The sequence below is a fragment of the Emys orbicularis genome, chromosome 2 (genome assembly GCF_028017835.1).
Source record: "Emys orbicularis isolate rEmyOrb1 chromosome 2, rEmyOrb1.hap1, whole genome shotgun sequence".
Classification (NCBI taxonomy): domain Eukaryota; kingdom Metazoa; phylum Chordata; order Testudines; family Emydidae; genus Emys; species Emys orbicularis.
The window spans coordinates 230,888,416-230,904,841 of record NC_088684.1 but is presented as its reverse complement, the minus strand read 5'-3'; the positions used below and the strand labels follow the sequence as shown (position 1 = coordinate 230,904,841).

The window sequence follows — 16,426 nt, the reverse complement described above, 5'->3', positions numbered from 1 at the left end:
GCCTTGGTGAGCCAGGTGTGCAATTTTGCCTGGCCCCTGGAAGCAGCATTTTCCCAATTGATAGCCCAGCCACTATTCCCTTAACTCTCATGAAGTCTTATCTTGTCACTGGCCGTTGTTTTGTTTCCTGCTTGCTCTTCCTAAGAGCTCCTTTTGGTTTAACTCCTCAAGACAGACTAAGCACTATCAAGCAGGTAAAGAGAAAGATTTTCCACTTTCTCCATGACAATATTGCACAATAAGACGTTGATGCCTTGAACATATTTTTCTAAGTCACTTTATTGTTTAAAATGTCAGCACACTTGATCGTCAATGTATTTTTGTACCACTCATGAAATACTGCAAGAAACATACTGCATTGTACAGTATACACCTCTGCAACTCTAAATACTGCTTTCCCTCTGCCCCCAATGGGCAACATAAAAAAGACAAAACAAAACCCCCAAAACTATTTAAGGCAGACACAGGAATTGGACCAATGCGGGTGTCCTTGTGACCATTTCACTTCCTCTCAGAATACCTTTTTCCCTCATAGCTAAGCAACTTGAAACTTGAGCATTCAGCCTAAGGCATATTTAGTAGGTCAAAGAAAACATGTGGTCTCTTTGCATCAATGCAAATTTCTTAATTCCAATGCATAAGATACTTATTAGCATCGTAAGTTTTCCATTTAGAAGTGTAGGTGTTGTGCTGTAACTTGATATGTATACAAATCTCAAAAATAGCCCTTCCCTCCCCAACCCAAATGGAATGTTAATAACTGACAGTTTAAATAAATAGCAAAAATAACTGGCAACATCTAACTCCTACCTTGGTTCTAGCTCATATCACTGAAATAAATACAAAATGAATCATTGGTTTGTTGGGGCACTAAGGAAGCTTACTATATTTATAAAAATAAACCAGTGGAAGACAGTAATTTTTCTTATTCTGTCCCACGTAGATTACACTATATTGCTACAGCTGAGAAGGCTCATAACACGTCACACCTTTGTAGTCTACCTCTTTTTGACAGCTTCAGGAAAATTGACACTTCTTTTCTTGTGCTTTTCAAACACAGATTTGAAAAGGAAAATAATGCCATATAACTGAAGTCACTGATTTAAAATTAAACAAGCTTTATATTATTAGAGAGAGAGAGAGAGAGAGAGAGAGAGAGAGAGAGAGAGAGAGAGAGAGAGAGAGAGAGAGAGAGTCACCTGAAATATTATATATATAGCACAGAAGAAGGAAATGCAAGGCAGATAAAGGACTGGATTTTCATTTTAGAAAGTTTGTTATATGGCAAATTTTTGTTTCATAATTGCAAAATAAGTTAATACAAAATAAGGGTTCGCACAACGAAAACCACTATTACTGCATAAACCTTTTCAACTGCTGCACAAAAAGGCTTAATTTCAATACCTAAAAATAGTTAAAACAGTTTGGATCATCAGACAATCTTTTGAATATGAAAAAAAAAGAAAAGAAAAAAAGTGTTTCTTCTGTTCCATTAGAAACTGTCAGCGCCAAACACTGAATCAAAAATGTTACACAAAACTTGACACTAAGTTGCTTCATGGAAAATTCTGCCAGGCTTCTCTACAGCTCGTCATGCTTGTATGTGAACTCCCTGGCAGATATAAATCCATCACGGTCTTCATCTTCTTTATCAAATATGTCCTCAGCCAAAACGTCATGATAGCTGTCATTTACTGGTGCCCCATGCTTTTCAAATTCCTTCTTCAAATAGGTTTTCACCTGTTGGGAAAGATAGATTAATAGTTTTTAGAGCTGTCAAGCGATTAAAAAAATTGCGATTAATTGCACTGTTAAATAATAATAGAATACCATTTATTTAAATATTTTGGATGTTTTCTACATTTTCAAATATACTGATTTCAATTACAACACAGAATACAAAGTGTACAGTGCTCACTTTATTTTTTATTACAAGTATTTACACTGTAACAAAAGAAACAGTATTTTCAATTCACCTAATACAAGTACTGTAGTGCGATCTCTTTATCATGAAAAGTTGAACTTACAAATGTAGAATTATGTGTACAAAAAACCCTGTATTCAAAAATAAAACCACGTAAAATTTTAGAGCCTGCAAGTCCATTCAGTTGTACTTCTTGTTCAGCCAACTGCTCAGACAAACAAGTTTGTTTACATTTGCAGGAGATAATGGTGCCCAATTCTTGTTTACAATGTCACCAAAAAGCGAGAACAGGCCTTCTCGTGGTACTGTTGTAGCCGGAGTCGCAAGATATTTACGTGCCAGATGTGCTAAAGATTCATATGTCCCTTCATGCTTCAACCACCATTCCAGGGGACAGGCATCTATGCTGATGACGGGTTCTGCTCGATAACAATTCAAAGAAGTGTGGACCGACGCATGTTCATTTTCAGTATCTGACTCTGACACCACCAGCGGAAGGTTGATTTTCGTTTTTGGTGGTTTGGGTTCTGTAGTTTCTGCATCGGAGTGTTGCTCTTTTAACACTTCTGAAAGCATGTTCCACACCTCGCCCCTCTCAGATTTTAGAAGGCACTTCAGATTCTTAAACCTTGGGTTGAGTGCTGTAGCTATCTTTAGAAATCTCACATTGATACCTTCTTTGCGTTTTGTGAAATCTGCAGTGAAAGTGTTCATAAAATGAATAACCTGTGTTGGGTCATCATCCGAGACCGCTAGAACATGAAATATATGGCAGAATGTGGGTAAAACAAAGCAGGGGACATACAATTCTCCCCCAAGGAGTTCAGTTACAAATTTAATTAACGCACTATTTTTTTAACGAGTGTCATCAGCATGGAAGCATGTCCTCTGGAATGATGGCTAAAGCATGAAGGTGCATACGAATGTTTAGCCTATCTGGCACGTAAATACCTTGCAATGCCGGCTACAAAAGTGCCATGCGAATGTACTGTTTTCACTTTATGGTGACGTAAACAAGAAGCAGGCAGCATTATTTCCCATAAATGTAAACAAACTTGTTTGGCTTAGCAATTTGTAAGTTGCACTCTCATGACAAAGAGATTGCACTGCAGTACTTGTATGAGGTGAATTGAAAAATACTATTTCTTTTGTTTACAAATATTTGCACTGTAAAATAGATAAACAAAAATAATATACACTTTGATTTTAAATACAACACAGAATACAATATATATGAAAATGTAGAAAAACATCCAAAATATTTAATAAATTTCAATTTGTATTCTATTGTTTAACAGTGTGATTAAAACTACGATTAATCGCGATTAAATTTTTTAATCGTGATTAATTTTTAAGTTAATTGCGTGAGTTAACTATGATTAAATCAACAGCCCTAATAGTTTTCATCATAAGACTTTATTAAAATTCAGTTAATGGAGAAGAGACAGGCCTAGGAAAAGCTATCATATTTGTTATGGGTGTACTAGACAAATATCTACCGTATATACTCAATCATAAGCCGGTTCGTTTATACCCAGCACACCAGCTGCTTACCCTGACAGGCCGGGACAGCAGCTGGTGGGGAAATTTGGGGGGGGGGGGGGGGGAGAAAAGAGAAGCTGGGAGTCAGGAGAGTAACCCCTGTGACCACCCTTCACATGACCCTAGCCCGGGACCCCCACACTCTCCCCATCCCATCCCTTCCCACCTTATCTGGGGAGGGATGTCTCTGGCCTGGCTGAAGCTGCTCCAGCAGGCTGGGCAGCGCGGCCACAGCCTGCTTCGGCGGGCCAGACCAGGCAGTGCGGCCGCATGTTCCAGCGGGCTGGGCCGGGCAGCACGGCCGCAGCGTGCTCCGGCAGGCTGGGCGGCGTGGCCACAGCCTGCTCTAGGGGGCGGGGCCAAGCGGCACGGCTGCAGCCTGCCAGCCCCAGAGCTGCAGCTGCTTTGGGGTCTGGGGGGAGAGCAGCGTGGCCAGAAGCGGAGAGACTCTGGCCCCGCCTCTTCCCTTCTGGCACTGCTGGCTGTGCTGCCTCTCCTTGCTCCCTCTGTTGGGGGGAGGGGCTGTGTCCTCCCTCTCTACCTGTTCATAAGCTGACCCCCTTCTCTGGTGCTTTCCTTTTTTACTAAAAAAGAATTCAGCTTATGAACGAGTATATACGGTACTTCCCATTGTCACTAAGGATATAAGCTTGTCTGATAGATTTCTGCAGCCTAACTCAGAAATGATAGCAAGGTCTTTGGTATCTAAGACAATAAAAATAGTAGGCACAAGTCATCATAGCTTTAGGGTATATGCCAGAAAAGTGTGTCCTTTAAGTTTGGCTGTCTGTACTGTAAAGTGAATATAACTAAAGAATGGAAGCCAAAAATTTCCAGTTATTTAGAGAGCAAAATAATTTCTCTAGCTCACAAATATCAGACGACTGTGTAAGATCCACTAACCAAAAAAAAAAAAAAAGAGAAAAGAAATTAACCTCACATCTGTGTCAACTTATTGGGTTGAGTTTCCAGACCAAAATGTATTTAGGAAACTGTCCATTACCAGCATTTAATGCGGGAACAGAAATCACTGTATTAAAAAATTATTCTGACACCAGAAAATCCCCACAATAAAAATCTTCCCTATGAGACATGCATTTAAAAATTACTTAAACTCACTGCTGGAACATACAGTTATCTACTTTACGAGTCTGCATAGGTAACATTTAATTATTCTGAGTGACAACTCAATCCTCATTCATTTGTTTGAAGTTTATCCATCTTAAATCCATAGAGTTCTAAACCATACAACCTTCTACTGAGGTAGGAAGATATTATAAATTAGGTAATTACAGATGACTTACCCTACAATACCCAAGATTTGTTTAGGATTGAATTAACAGCAAGCCAATGGGTCATATCTTCTGAGTTTTAAAATCTCTTTTATCCGCATCAGTACACTGCTTTGTAGCATTTGTTATGGTAAGTCAACAGCCATTAATATATCGATAATTTGCAAGGCTGGCTAACACAGTGCATTAGTGAACTGGATCAGTCTTTAAGCTCTAATTCCTGTCCTCGACTGAAAACAAAAGTTTAGTGGTCTCACCTAGCCCCCTAATGCAGGAGTTCCCAAACTTTTTTCCCGAGGCCCACCTGTGCAGCTGCAGTAGGCATTGTGGCCCACTATTAACATGCATCCATCAGGGAGAAGGCACTGCAGAGCACACGAGGCCTCTCGCCTCAGCAGGGACCAGGGCCAGTGAGAGGGCAAAAGGGCCAGGCAGATGCCACAGCCAGCCCCCGCCGACACCCTCCACCTCAGCAGCCAGTCACCCACCCAGCACCCTAGGGGTCACACACTCGGACTGCCCGGGAAACGTGGCACTGGGCTCCTCTGGCCCTGGGTGGGGGCCATCCTCAGCTGCAACTCCACCAACATATACAATTTTGGGGGGGCAGGGCAGCAACAACCCTCATGCCCCCGCTGCCCCCAAACTCCACCCATAGTGAACCACCCAGGACTGTGTTGGGGCCTAAAGTTTGGGAATCCCTGCTCTAATGGATGTATTGGCTCATCACAAAAGCTACATCGTATAGCTGGTATACACTGGTATAATTCAATAGGAAGGAAACAAGTCTGAAATACCAGGAGAGATCCAGGACAGGATTGTTGTACATGCAGAAGCCTGCCTGGCTAGAGTTTTTGATTTTCAGTTTAAAATAAAATAAACCACCACTTAAATAGTTTTAGGACTTGTGTTTAAAGAATAAGTGTTGAAACCTGCAGTTCTTTCCACCATTAAGTTCTATATTAAAGCAGAGTCCCAATTAGAAAAGTGGCCAGCAGAGGACGAACAATGTTGAATGCTGCGTCCTTTCAGGAAGGTCACATGATGAAGTGCCATCGGATGTTGGTGTTACAGCAGTAAGATTTGAAATCCAAGCTGTGGTACAAAAACCAGAAACTGACGAAGTTTAAAGTACTTTTTAACTTCTAAAAAGTTCTAAGTCACACAAATTAATATAAAAATTCTAAGTGGTGCAAACCACGCTTAGAATGGGCGACAGGCGATGGATCACTTGATGATTATCTGTTCTGTTCATTCCCTCTGAAGCACCTGGCATTGGCCACTGTTGGAAGACAGGATACTGGGCTAGATGGATCTTTGGTCTGACCCAGTATGGCCATTCTTATGTTATGTTAACCTAGGCCTCCATCCTGCACTTATGCACATGAGCAGTCTCTGTAGACTCAAGGCCCTTGCCTAGCACTAGCTAGATCAAGCCATAGTCCAATAGACCCTTTCTTGACAAATATCAATTTTTACTTCAACCTTTTATGAAAGGGAAGAGTTCCCTTTTGTTTACTTTATTTAATTCGTTTAACTTTGTTTAGTTAAAAGCAACAGAGGGTCCTGTGGCACCTTTAAGACTAACAGAAGTATTGGGAGCATAAGCTTTCGTGGGTAAGAACCTCACTTCTTCAGATGCAAGTAATGGAAATCTCCAGAGGCAGGTATAAATCAGTATGGAGATAACGAGGTTAGTTCAATCAGGGAGGGTGAGGTGCTCTGCTAGCAGTAGAGGTGTGAACACCAAGGGAGGAGAAACTGCTTCTGTAGTTGGATAGCCATTCACAGTCTTTGTTTAATCCTGATCTGATGGTGTCAAATTTGCAAATGAACTGGAGCTCAGCAGTTTCTCTTTGGAGTCTGGTCCTGAAGTTTTTTTGCTGTAAGATGGCTACCTTAACATCTGCTATTGTGTGGCCAGGGAGGTTGAAGTGTTCTCCTACAGGTTTTTGTATATTGCCATTCCTGATATCTGACTTGTGTCCGTTTATCCTCTTGCGTAGTGACTGTCCAGTTTGGCCAATGTACATAGCAGAGGGGCATTGCTGGCACATGATGGCATATATAACATTGGTGGACGTGCAGGTGAATGAGCCGGTGATGTTGTAGCTGATCTGGTTAGGTCCTGTGATGGTGTTGTTGGTGTAGATATGTGGGCAGAGTTGGCATCGAGGTTTGTTGCATGGGTTGGTTCCTGAGTTAGAGTTGTTATGGTGCGGTGCATGGTTGCTGGTGAGGATATGCTTAAGGTTGGCGGGTTGTTGGCGGGAACAAATCAACATACCCTTAGAGCCCCGACCGGGGTTATTCTATCCACTACCCAAGATCCACAAACCTGGAAATCCTGGACGCCCCATCATCTCGGACATTGGCACTCTCACTGAAGGACTGTCTGGATATGTGGACTCCCTACTCAGACCCTACGCCACCAGCACTCCCAGCTATCTCCGTGACACCACAGATTTCCTGAGAAAACTACAATGCATTGGTGACCTCCCAGAAAACACCATCCTTGCCACCATGGATGTAGAGGCTCTCTACACAAACATCCCACACACAGATGGAATACAAGCTGTCAGGAACAGTATCCCTGATGATGACACAGCACAACTTATTGCTGAGCTCTGTGACTTTATCCTCACGCACAATTATTTCAAATTTGGTGACAATATATACCTCCAGACCAGTGGCACCGCTATGGGCACCCGCATGGCCCCACAATATGCCAACATCTTTATGGCTGACCTGGAACAACGCTTCCTCAGCTCTCGTCCACTCACGCCCCTTCTCTACCTACGCTACATTGATGACATCTTCATCATCTGGACCCATGGGAAGGAGACCCTGGAAGAATTCCACCATGATTTCAACAGCTTCCACCCCACCATCAACCTCAGCCTGGACCAATCTACACGGGAGGTCCACTTCCTGGACACCACAGTACAAATAAGCAATGGCCACGTTAACACCACCCTATACCGAAAACCCACCGACCGCTATGCCTACCTTCATGCCTCCAGCTTCCACCCCGGACACACCACACGATCCATCGTCTACAACCAAGCACTGAGGTACAACCGCATCTGCTCCAACCCCTCAGACAGAGACCAACAAGATCTTCACCAAGCATTCTCAAAACTACGATACCCACACAAGGAAAATAAAGGAACAAATCAACAGAGCCAGATGTGTACCCAGAAGCCTCCTGCTACAAGACAGGCCCAAAAAAGAAACCAACAGAACTCCACTGGCCATCACCTACAGCCCTCAGCTTAAACCTCTCCAACGCATCATCAGTGATCTACAACCCATCCTGGACGATGATCCCTCACTTTCACAGACCTTGGGAGGCAGGCCAGTCCTCGCCCACAGACAACCCGCCAACCTTAAGCATATTCTCACCAGCAACCATGCACCGCACCATAACAACTCTAACTCAGGAACCAACCCATGCAACAAACCTCGATGCCAACTCTGCCCACATATCTACACCAACAACACCATCACAGGACCTAACCAGATCAGCTACAACATCACCGGCTCATTCACCTGCACATCCACCAATGTTATATATGCCATCATGTGCCAGCAATGCCCCTCTGCTATGTACATTGGCCAAACTGGACAGTCACTACGCAAGAGGATAAACGGACACAAGTCAGATATCAGGAATGGCAATATACAAAAACCTGTAGGAGAACACTTCAACCTCCCTGGCCACACAATAGCAGATGTTAAGGTAGCCATCTTACAGCAAAAAAACTTCAGGACCAGACTCCAAAGAGAAACTGCTGAGCTCCAGTTCATTTGCAAATTTGACACCATCAGATCAGGATTAAACAAAGACTGTGAATGGCTATCCAACTACAGAAGCAGTTTCTCCTCCCTTGGTGTTCACACCTCTACTGCTAGCAGAGCACCTCACCCTCCCTGATTGAACTAACCTCGTTATCTCCATACTGATTTATACCTGCCTCTGGAGATTTCCATTACTTGCATCTGAAGAAGTGAGGTTCTTACCCATGAAAGCTTATGCTCCCAATACTTCTGTTAGTCTTAAAGGTGCCACAGGACCCTCTGTTGCTTTTTACAGATTCAGACTAACACGGCTACCCCTCTGATATTTGTTTAGTTAGTTAGCACACTCACCTCATCCTTGGATAGCTTCCAGTCATCATTAAGATCCATCTGTTGGAATGACTCATGAGATCTCGGTCCACTTCTAATTTCTAGAAGGTCAATGTTGAATATCAGCGTGCTCTCAGGTGGAATTTTTCCTACCAAAGATGTTAAACATTGAGACAAATTAAGTGTTACATTCAGTACCTTAGAAAGTCCATCAATATTTGGGCAAAGTCTCCTATTAATCCAGTTTCATTAAAGTTGTTTAGGATTGCAGGTGACTGAATTAGTAAGGATTACTGTATGTGTAGTAGAGTGCAGGTATGGATTTGACCCATTCAAACTGTAAGTGGCCTCTGATCCTGCTGAGAGTGAAACACATATGTTACTTTACACATGCATCCCATTGAAGACAGGTATGCATTTAAGACAATCCACAAACATTAAGTGTTTTGGGAAGACAAGGTTCTTGGATCTGTCAGCCTCAGGCAGCAGAGCGAAGTTCAGGAGGTAGTTTTGTAAAAGGTGGTCTCTGTACTGCCCCTATCTTGAATGGGGATCTAAATTAGGCTGGCTGCGGATGGCACCAAGGGGCCGCAGATATGGCAGCTGAGGATAGCCAGAGCCTAAGAAAGCCCTGGCCATGTTCCCTTTAGCAGCAGCAGAGATGGGAAGGGTATCACAGGACTGCTCTACACTGGGGTGATCCTCTCATTGCTGGCTCTAGGCCCAGCCTTTTAAATAATGTTGTTGGTTAATCTGATTGTACCTGTGTGCTCAGTGTACATGCACCAAGTGAATTACTTCATTTTAGATGCTTGAATAGGCTGCTGGTTTTCTGATGGCGACACAGAAAGCAGTCCACTTTTGGCTCAGAATGGTTGGAATTTTTAAAATTAATCACACACTGGCTTTACCAACATGTTATCTTTTAGCATTTAGGTCCAGTCAGTAAGATCATTTAAATGATTAACGTTTGAGGCACACAGCTATCAGAAGCACATTTTCATCTTTAACACTCCACTTAATTTTGTGCCTGCTGTGCAAAGCCTACAGGAGTAGAATACACATCCTTGCTTTTGCTCCCCAGACAACAGCTCCCTGCCCCTAACAAGATCCTCACAGCTCCCTACATGCCATCTCTTCTACTACTTGCCTGATAGGGTGTGAATGATCTCCAGAAAGCTCAGCTACTCTGACTCACAGTAAGAGAGATGCTAACAGCCTTTTAGCATGTGCAAGTGGGTACTGAATCTTGGGAATACAACTGAAGGGGGACAGTGAGTGGGCAGTGATTCTTCGTAGGGTTACAGGAAAGAGTGCAACTCATTCTCCAGGTGAGAGATCAAGGGCAGCACCAAGGATGGAGGGCCTGGAGACAGCATGTGTGCATTGAAGAAAGCAGCATGAAGAAAGAAAATGAACCAGTTATTCCACATACCTGCTGAGTGTATTATTTGAAAAGAGCTGTAGGCAGGCACACACTTTACAAAGTTTTCTGAAGCAAAAACTATTTCTTATGGCAACTGTCAGGTTTGTTTAACTCTTCAGCAGGCCTTTAAATATACACACAGTGCGACTTTGTTTTGTATTGACAATTCTTCCTTAGAAATCTGGGGGCTAGCTCGCCACTGCCTTGTATCGTAATTATTTACACTTGTGCTAAATAAGTGTGCATAAAGTGGCACCAAGTGAAAATGTTAGCATTTAACATCCTTTTTGTGTAGTTATTTACACCTGGGCATGGTAGTAGAGAATTAGGCACCATGGGTGTCCTGGTGGCAAAAGACTAGCCAGGGTGCATTAATTTAAATTGCATACTAAAAGCTTGCTTTGCTTCTTGCATCATTTCTGGAAGACAAAAAACAGTGCTTCTAGAAAGCTATAATTGAAAGTTTTATTTTAAGGGAAAGTGTGTTTAGTTGCCCTCCACCTCTTGCTCCAATTTTGCCAGAATACATACACACAGTATATGGAGTCAAGTATTCCCAATTCCTAAACTAGTTTTGTATTATGAGAAGGCATAGTAGAAGAGTTAAATTTCCTCAGGAGAATACTTACTCCATCTGCATTAAAGGTCACACATTGCCTTAGATCCACATGACACAGGCAACCCCCATGATGCAAGTACTTAGCCCTATTAACTGTTCAAATAATAATATTTTTTATAAATCAGCTAGCTGTTGGGCTACAACAGTAAGTATCTCCAGTTTGGACTCTCCTGTCCCAAAGAGACATCTGGAAGTGTTTACCATCTTGGAAAGTGAAAAATCACTGCTAAAGCTAGATAAAGTGATGCAGAGCCACATTACCACCATTAATTCTGATAAATCAATCCTACAGCGAAGAGACAAGTCTTTACAGTGGATATACATACTGCTGTGCTAAGGGCTCGTCAGTCACACCACCTTGTTGAAGTAGTGCAATAGCTGACTTCCATTCAGGGCGGGCTAAATGATGGAACAATTAAATGCCTCCTTGTTTAGCAATAGCTGAAACAATGGAAAACCCCTACCCAAATACAAGACCATACGCAAGCCTGGGAAATGGCTGGGATTTCCCAGTGGTCTAATAGAGGGGCAGAGGACTGATGTGATTCCAGGTGTGTATCAGCCCACGTGCCACAGAAGCATACTGAGAAGGCAGCAAGGAAGACCAACAGCCAGACAGAGAAGAACTTGACATTGAGAAAGAGCTAAGGGAGAGTGTTTTTGGTTGAGTGCTGGCTGGAAAGAGGCTTGGAACTGTGAACAAAGAAACTATCTGCTGCTGCTTGATTCCTATTGTGTTCAAGAAAACAGGACTTTATGTACATTCTTTGTAAATAAGCAGGATTGCATCAAAGAAATGTCTGACTCCTATCAATTTCTCTTCCTAATGGAAACAACCTACAAGACCTCAAAAATCTGTTAACTACCTAAGACAAAAGAGGTAACAATACAGGTTTAGGAATGCGTTGAGCTTGAGGAGGATTTAAAAGTATTACCTTTCCCTTCTTTTCCGTAAGCAAGGGATGGAGGAATAGTTAGTTGCCGCTTTTCTCCTACACACATATCCTTCAAACCTTTGTCCCAGCCTTTAATGGCTTCCTTTATGCCAAGTGTAAACCACGTAGGTTGACCATTGTTATGCTTGTGGCTGAAAAAAATGGAACAAAATATTTTAGTCCCTAAATTGTTTAGTATGTCCATGAAGATTAACCATTATACTAAGCTGAACAGACTCATACTGCAGAGTTACAGCACTGAACCCCTAAACACTAAAGAAGTGCAAAGTTATTGACAGCAGACCTAGTCCTTGCACATCTAAAACATAGGAAAAAGCAGTGAAATTAAAAATAAAACCTCACCCTACACATGAAGATGTTGGTGCCTAGAGCCAGCACATTTTCTTTTTGTACTGGAAGCAGCAAATCTAATGATTTGTGTATCTGATCACTGTAGAAATTGAATCATACGGTTAAGAACACACAGCCATGGCTGTATTGATTAGTTGGTAGACAATAAAGCCTGAGATTTGTTTCTGAACCTTGATGGTAGATTGTAAAATATGTAGTATGTTTTAAATTGTTAACTGTGTTTGTCTTTTGAAATAACCATGTCAGGTAGAAACTCACAGCAGCCACTATGAACCAACAACACTACACAACTGATGTGTAAGTTTAGCACAGAGGAAGTAAATGGATACAGGGAGGCATTTTAGTTTAGATAGGTAGAACGTAACCCCTCCCTTCCAAACTGAAATTTGGCTAGTATACCAGGGTGATAACTACTGTACAACTTACCATAGCATTCCTAGGCACCAATCCAACGCTCCTAACCACGTGAGTAATCACACTCATATTTAACAACACATTTAGAAAAAATTAAGTCAATACAATTGCACTGAATTCAATCCCACTGACTTCCATGGGCCTTAACATGTGCTTAACTTTAAGTGCATGTTCAAATGCTTATTTAGATCTGAATGGGACACTTGCACATTTCAAATAAAGAACATGCTTAAGTACTTTGCTGAAATGGCGCCTTAGCAACTACAAGACTCAGGACCTCTACTTTAGGTATCATTCAGAAGTCACTGCTAGCAGCTCAGTGCTGTTGTGTACTATGATGGACTATTATTAGTTGTAGTACTAATAGAAAAAAAGTGCCTCAAAAACCACTTTATGGAGCATTTAGGTTTTCTACAAGGTCTCCCATCCAAGTAGTGACCAGGCCCAATCTTGTTTAGTTTAAATCTAAGCACTTCAGAGCTGTGCAGTTAGAATGTTTCTTAACCAGTATAGCTGGTTGAAAACATTGTGAAAATTTGTCACCATTTTCATTGATATTTTGTTTTTATCTGATTTTTCTGACCAGCTGTATTTACCAGATACTGAAAGAAGACACTTCAAAAATACAGAAATTAGTCATCAATGGACAATTTGTTAGAGAGAATGACAAACATAAATATAATTCCTTTACAAGAAGCATAAAAGACTATCTGTAAGAGATAATTGGTCAGAATTTACGATTTGGTGAGAGATTTTATTTAAGACTGAACTGTAAAGAAAGAACAAGCAGTCTGTACTAGTTGGACTCTTGTAGAAAGACATATTTTGGACCTAGCCTGCAAATATTTAAGCATGTTCATTGCTCCGCATCACCATAGCATCTGACTTTCATGTAAACTCAGTATCTGTAGTAAAGCTGACTTCATGGAATTTCTGGCTCTTCTCCCTTTTGGGGATAAAATGTCTGTTTAAAAATAGTAGATTTTTTTTTTTGGTTGATTTGTTTTAGGGAATTTGGGCGGGGAGGGAGAGGAGAGGGGAAGAGTGATGTTTAGATAGAAGATGTCAATGTTGCAATTATTACTTTTCCTGTAACGGAAATTACTTTTTAAAGTGAAAGGTTCTGCAGAGTTTCCCAGAGACAGATTCTGGATTGGCCCGATCTCCTCCAGAAGCTTGTTTTATAATCAGATGTCCCTTTCTGCACATGAGAAGCCCCACTGAGCTACTCAAGAATATTTATGAGCATAAAGTTAATCATGTGTATATTTGCAAGATTGAGGCCAATATCTGAATTGTAAAACGTTGCTTAAGGCCCCCATCCTTCAAGGGGCTCCATGAGGGTCTGTCTGTGTGGAGCAACTTGGATGTTTGGGTAGTTTTATTTTTGGGTCTTCATTGGAAGTGAGGGTGAGGAACACAGATCACATCCTTAAGACAAAATTAAAAAACAACAAAAACAAGTACATTCCATCACTTATATTGCAAGAGAGGGAATTAATTATTAATAATTTAACTTTATTGTTAAAATGAGTATATTGGGGTATGGATATATTGATGGGGTTTAGCTGTTTTACACATATATCCTAGGGCAATGGAGCTTATACAATCACTATCCACACATCTGATCTCTTTACAGATCACCAAAATTGCCAACGAAAGCTTTAAGCCAGCACCTAGTGCTTTATCTTACATGCTTGTAAGAGTTACTTACGTGGAGTGAAACATTGAACCATCTTTTTCCAAGTAGCCTTCATAATGCACCAACATCATATCCCCCCATTTGGTTTTCCTCTGACAGATGAATGGCTTCTGGAGCACCTCAATCTTCACTTCTGCTTCTGGGATCAGAGCCCCAGTCACACAGGTAACAACCACACAGAAAAGGGGAGCCCAAAATGCAACCCTCATCCTTGAGTCACAGCAAGGGCTATTTTCTCAAAAAGAAAAAAAAAATCTGGATGACGGCTGCGTAAAGGAGTTTTATACAGTTGGGAGCCTGGAGCAAGGACCCTCACCTCTCCTTCTCCTGGGTCAGTTACATTCAGTGCCTTTCGCAGCCGCCTTAAAGTGCCCCCAATATTGTCAGCACGAGAGGATTCGGTCTTTACTTGCACACCGCTGCGGCCAGGCGCTGAGTTTTGCAGGGCACTTAAGGCAGGTTTCGCTGTAACTGAATCAGACTTCGGGCTCCCCAGGGGCTCCAGCCCCCTGCAGAGGTGGGTGGTGCTGGGGGAAGAGGAGGGAGCCACATCCACCCTTGGCTCATCCCTCCCTCCTGCCCCTCCCCAGCACCACGCAGACGTGGCAAACTCATCCCGAACCAGGCTCAAAACTTCAGCTGGCGGACCCCTGCCCACTAGAGCCGGGCTCCTCTCCCTCTGATTGGTTCTCCCTAGGGGGCGGGCCAGAAAATGTCGCCATCTATTGGGACGCAGACCTGTGTGTCTTCCCTCCCGCCCAACGGACAGCCGGCGCTGATCAGCGCTCGCAGAAAGTAATTGGTGCTCCCGGAAGAGAACGTTCGTACACAGTCCGGCCTTGTTGGAATCCTTACACAATTGAATCGGCTCCCGTGCGCCTCCGATTGGGTGGCGCTGTTGCCGGAGCAGCATTCTTATTGGTTCCCGGAAGCCACCGGCTTTGGATGTTCCGTCTGCTCCTTTCCCGACTCCGCGCACGCTAATCACGTGGTGGCTATGCCGGAGGCGGCTTACACAGCCCGCCTCTTCGTGGGGCTGTGAGGCGGCACCCGGGGGATGCGGAAGCCTTTGGTTGTGTGCTAGAAGCGTAGTGCGAGAGGAGGCGGGGAGGGTCTGTCTGAAACAAGCCCCAGGATGGCCCTGGGTGTCGGGGGCTTTGCGGTGGGGCGCAGGGGGTGGTTGAAGGCTTAAAAGGGCAGGGGGGGCAAGGGGTTCCCCTGTCCCGAGCAGAGCTGGATGGGGGGGCCCTTGCCACCATGGAGGGGGTGCTGTACAAGTGGACCAACTATCTGAGCGGTGAGTGCCTTCCCCTCTTCCTCCAGCCCTGCGAGTGGTGCCTGCCTAGGGCAGCCTGGGCGCGCTGAGATGGGGGGTGTTCAGCCGGGACGCGATTCTGTAGATGTGGGAGTTGCTTTGGGTGGGGGAGGCAAAGGTGCATGTTGGATCCTGCTGACTTTTGTCCGTAGGGTCCCAAATGGATCCCTCACTCGGGAGAGCCAGACTAGCCGCGCCCACTGCATCGGGAAAACCGAACCCTCCCAGAGAGCATGGGTGTTGTCAAACCCTAAGTCTGGCACGTGGACCCAGACATAATTTGCTTCCCAGCCAGTGCTAGAACACCACAAAAACACATACCTGGCGCCCGGGTCTTGTCAGATCCAGCAGTGTTTTACCCATAGACATCTAGATTTTATTGCATATATGGAGACAAAGCGTACCTACTTCACCATAAAAATCCGGGCACTGGTACAGCCTTGATCCTGGCGCTTGTACAGCCTTGTATTTCTAATGCAAAAAGGCAAAACAAATTTTGCTACTTTATGGCACCCAAAACCAATAGACCCTGATACATTGCTGGCAACCCTATGTATCTTAAAATAAGAGACCCATCCTCCTGATATTATTATCATCATCATAAGAAGTAATACTCACCTACATTCACCAGAGGTATTTCTTGCTGCTTTTTGCAGCACTCAGCAACTCCCGATCTTGTTGTACAGAGATGGAAAAAATAAGGGACATCCCTGGTAATAAGGGACTTGGCAGCCCTACCTATAACCCAGAGCAT

The 16,426-nt window shown here is 43.3% G+C and overlaps 1 protein-coding gene across 1 annotated transcript; it reads right to left on the bottom strand.

The window, feature by feature from the left end:
- Positions 1-1,165: 1,165 nt before the first annotated feature.
- FKBP14 (FKBP prolyl isomerase 14) lies at positions 1,166-14,964 on the bottom strand. The gene is made up of 4 exons (XM_065398851.1): positions 14,370-14,964; positions 11,870-12,021; positions 8,911-9,038; positions 1,166-1,740 (listed from the first exon to the last, which is right to left on the bottom strand). The coding sequence occupies exons 1-4, from the start codon at positions 14,564-14,566 to the stop codon at positions 1,582-1,584; spliced, it is 636 nt and encodes a 211-aa protein (XP_065254923.1). The 5' UTR covers positions 14,567-14,964; the 3' UTR covers positions 1,166-1,581.
- Positions 14,965-16,426: the final 1,462 nt, after the last annotated feature.

Excerpts from the sequence above, each read along its gene's own strand:
- FKBP14 (XM_065398851.1), bottom strand. The coding sequence starts at position 14,566 with ATGAGGGTTGCATTTTGGGCTCCCCTTTTCTGTGTGGTTGTTACCTGT. Across the intron at positions 12,022-14,369 it reads GGTTCAATGTTTCACTCCAC|CCACAAGCATAACAATGGTC; the intron begins GTAAGTAACTCT and ends CATTTTTTTCAG. Across the intron at positions 9,039-11,869 it reads TTACGGAAAAGAAGGGAAAG|GAAAAATTCCACCTGAGAGC; the intron begins GTAATACTTTTA and ends CATCTTTGGTAG.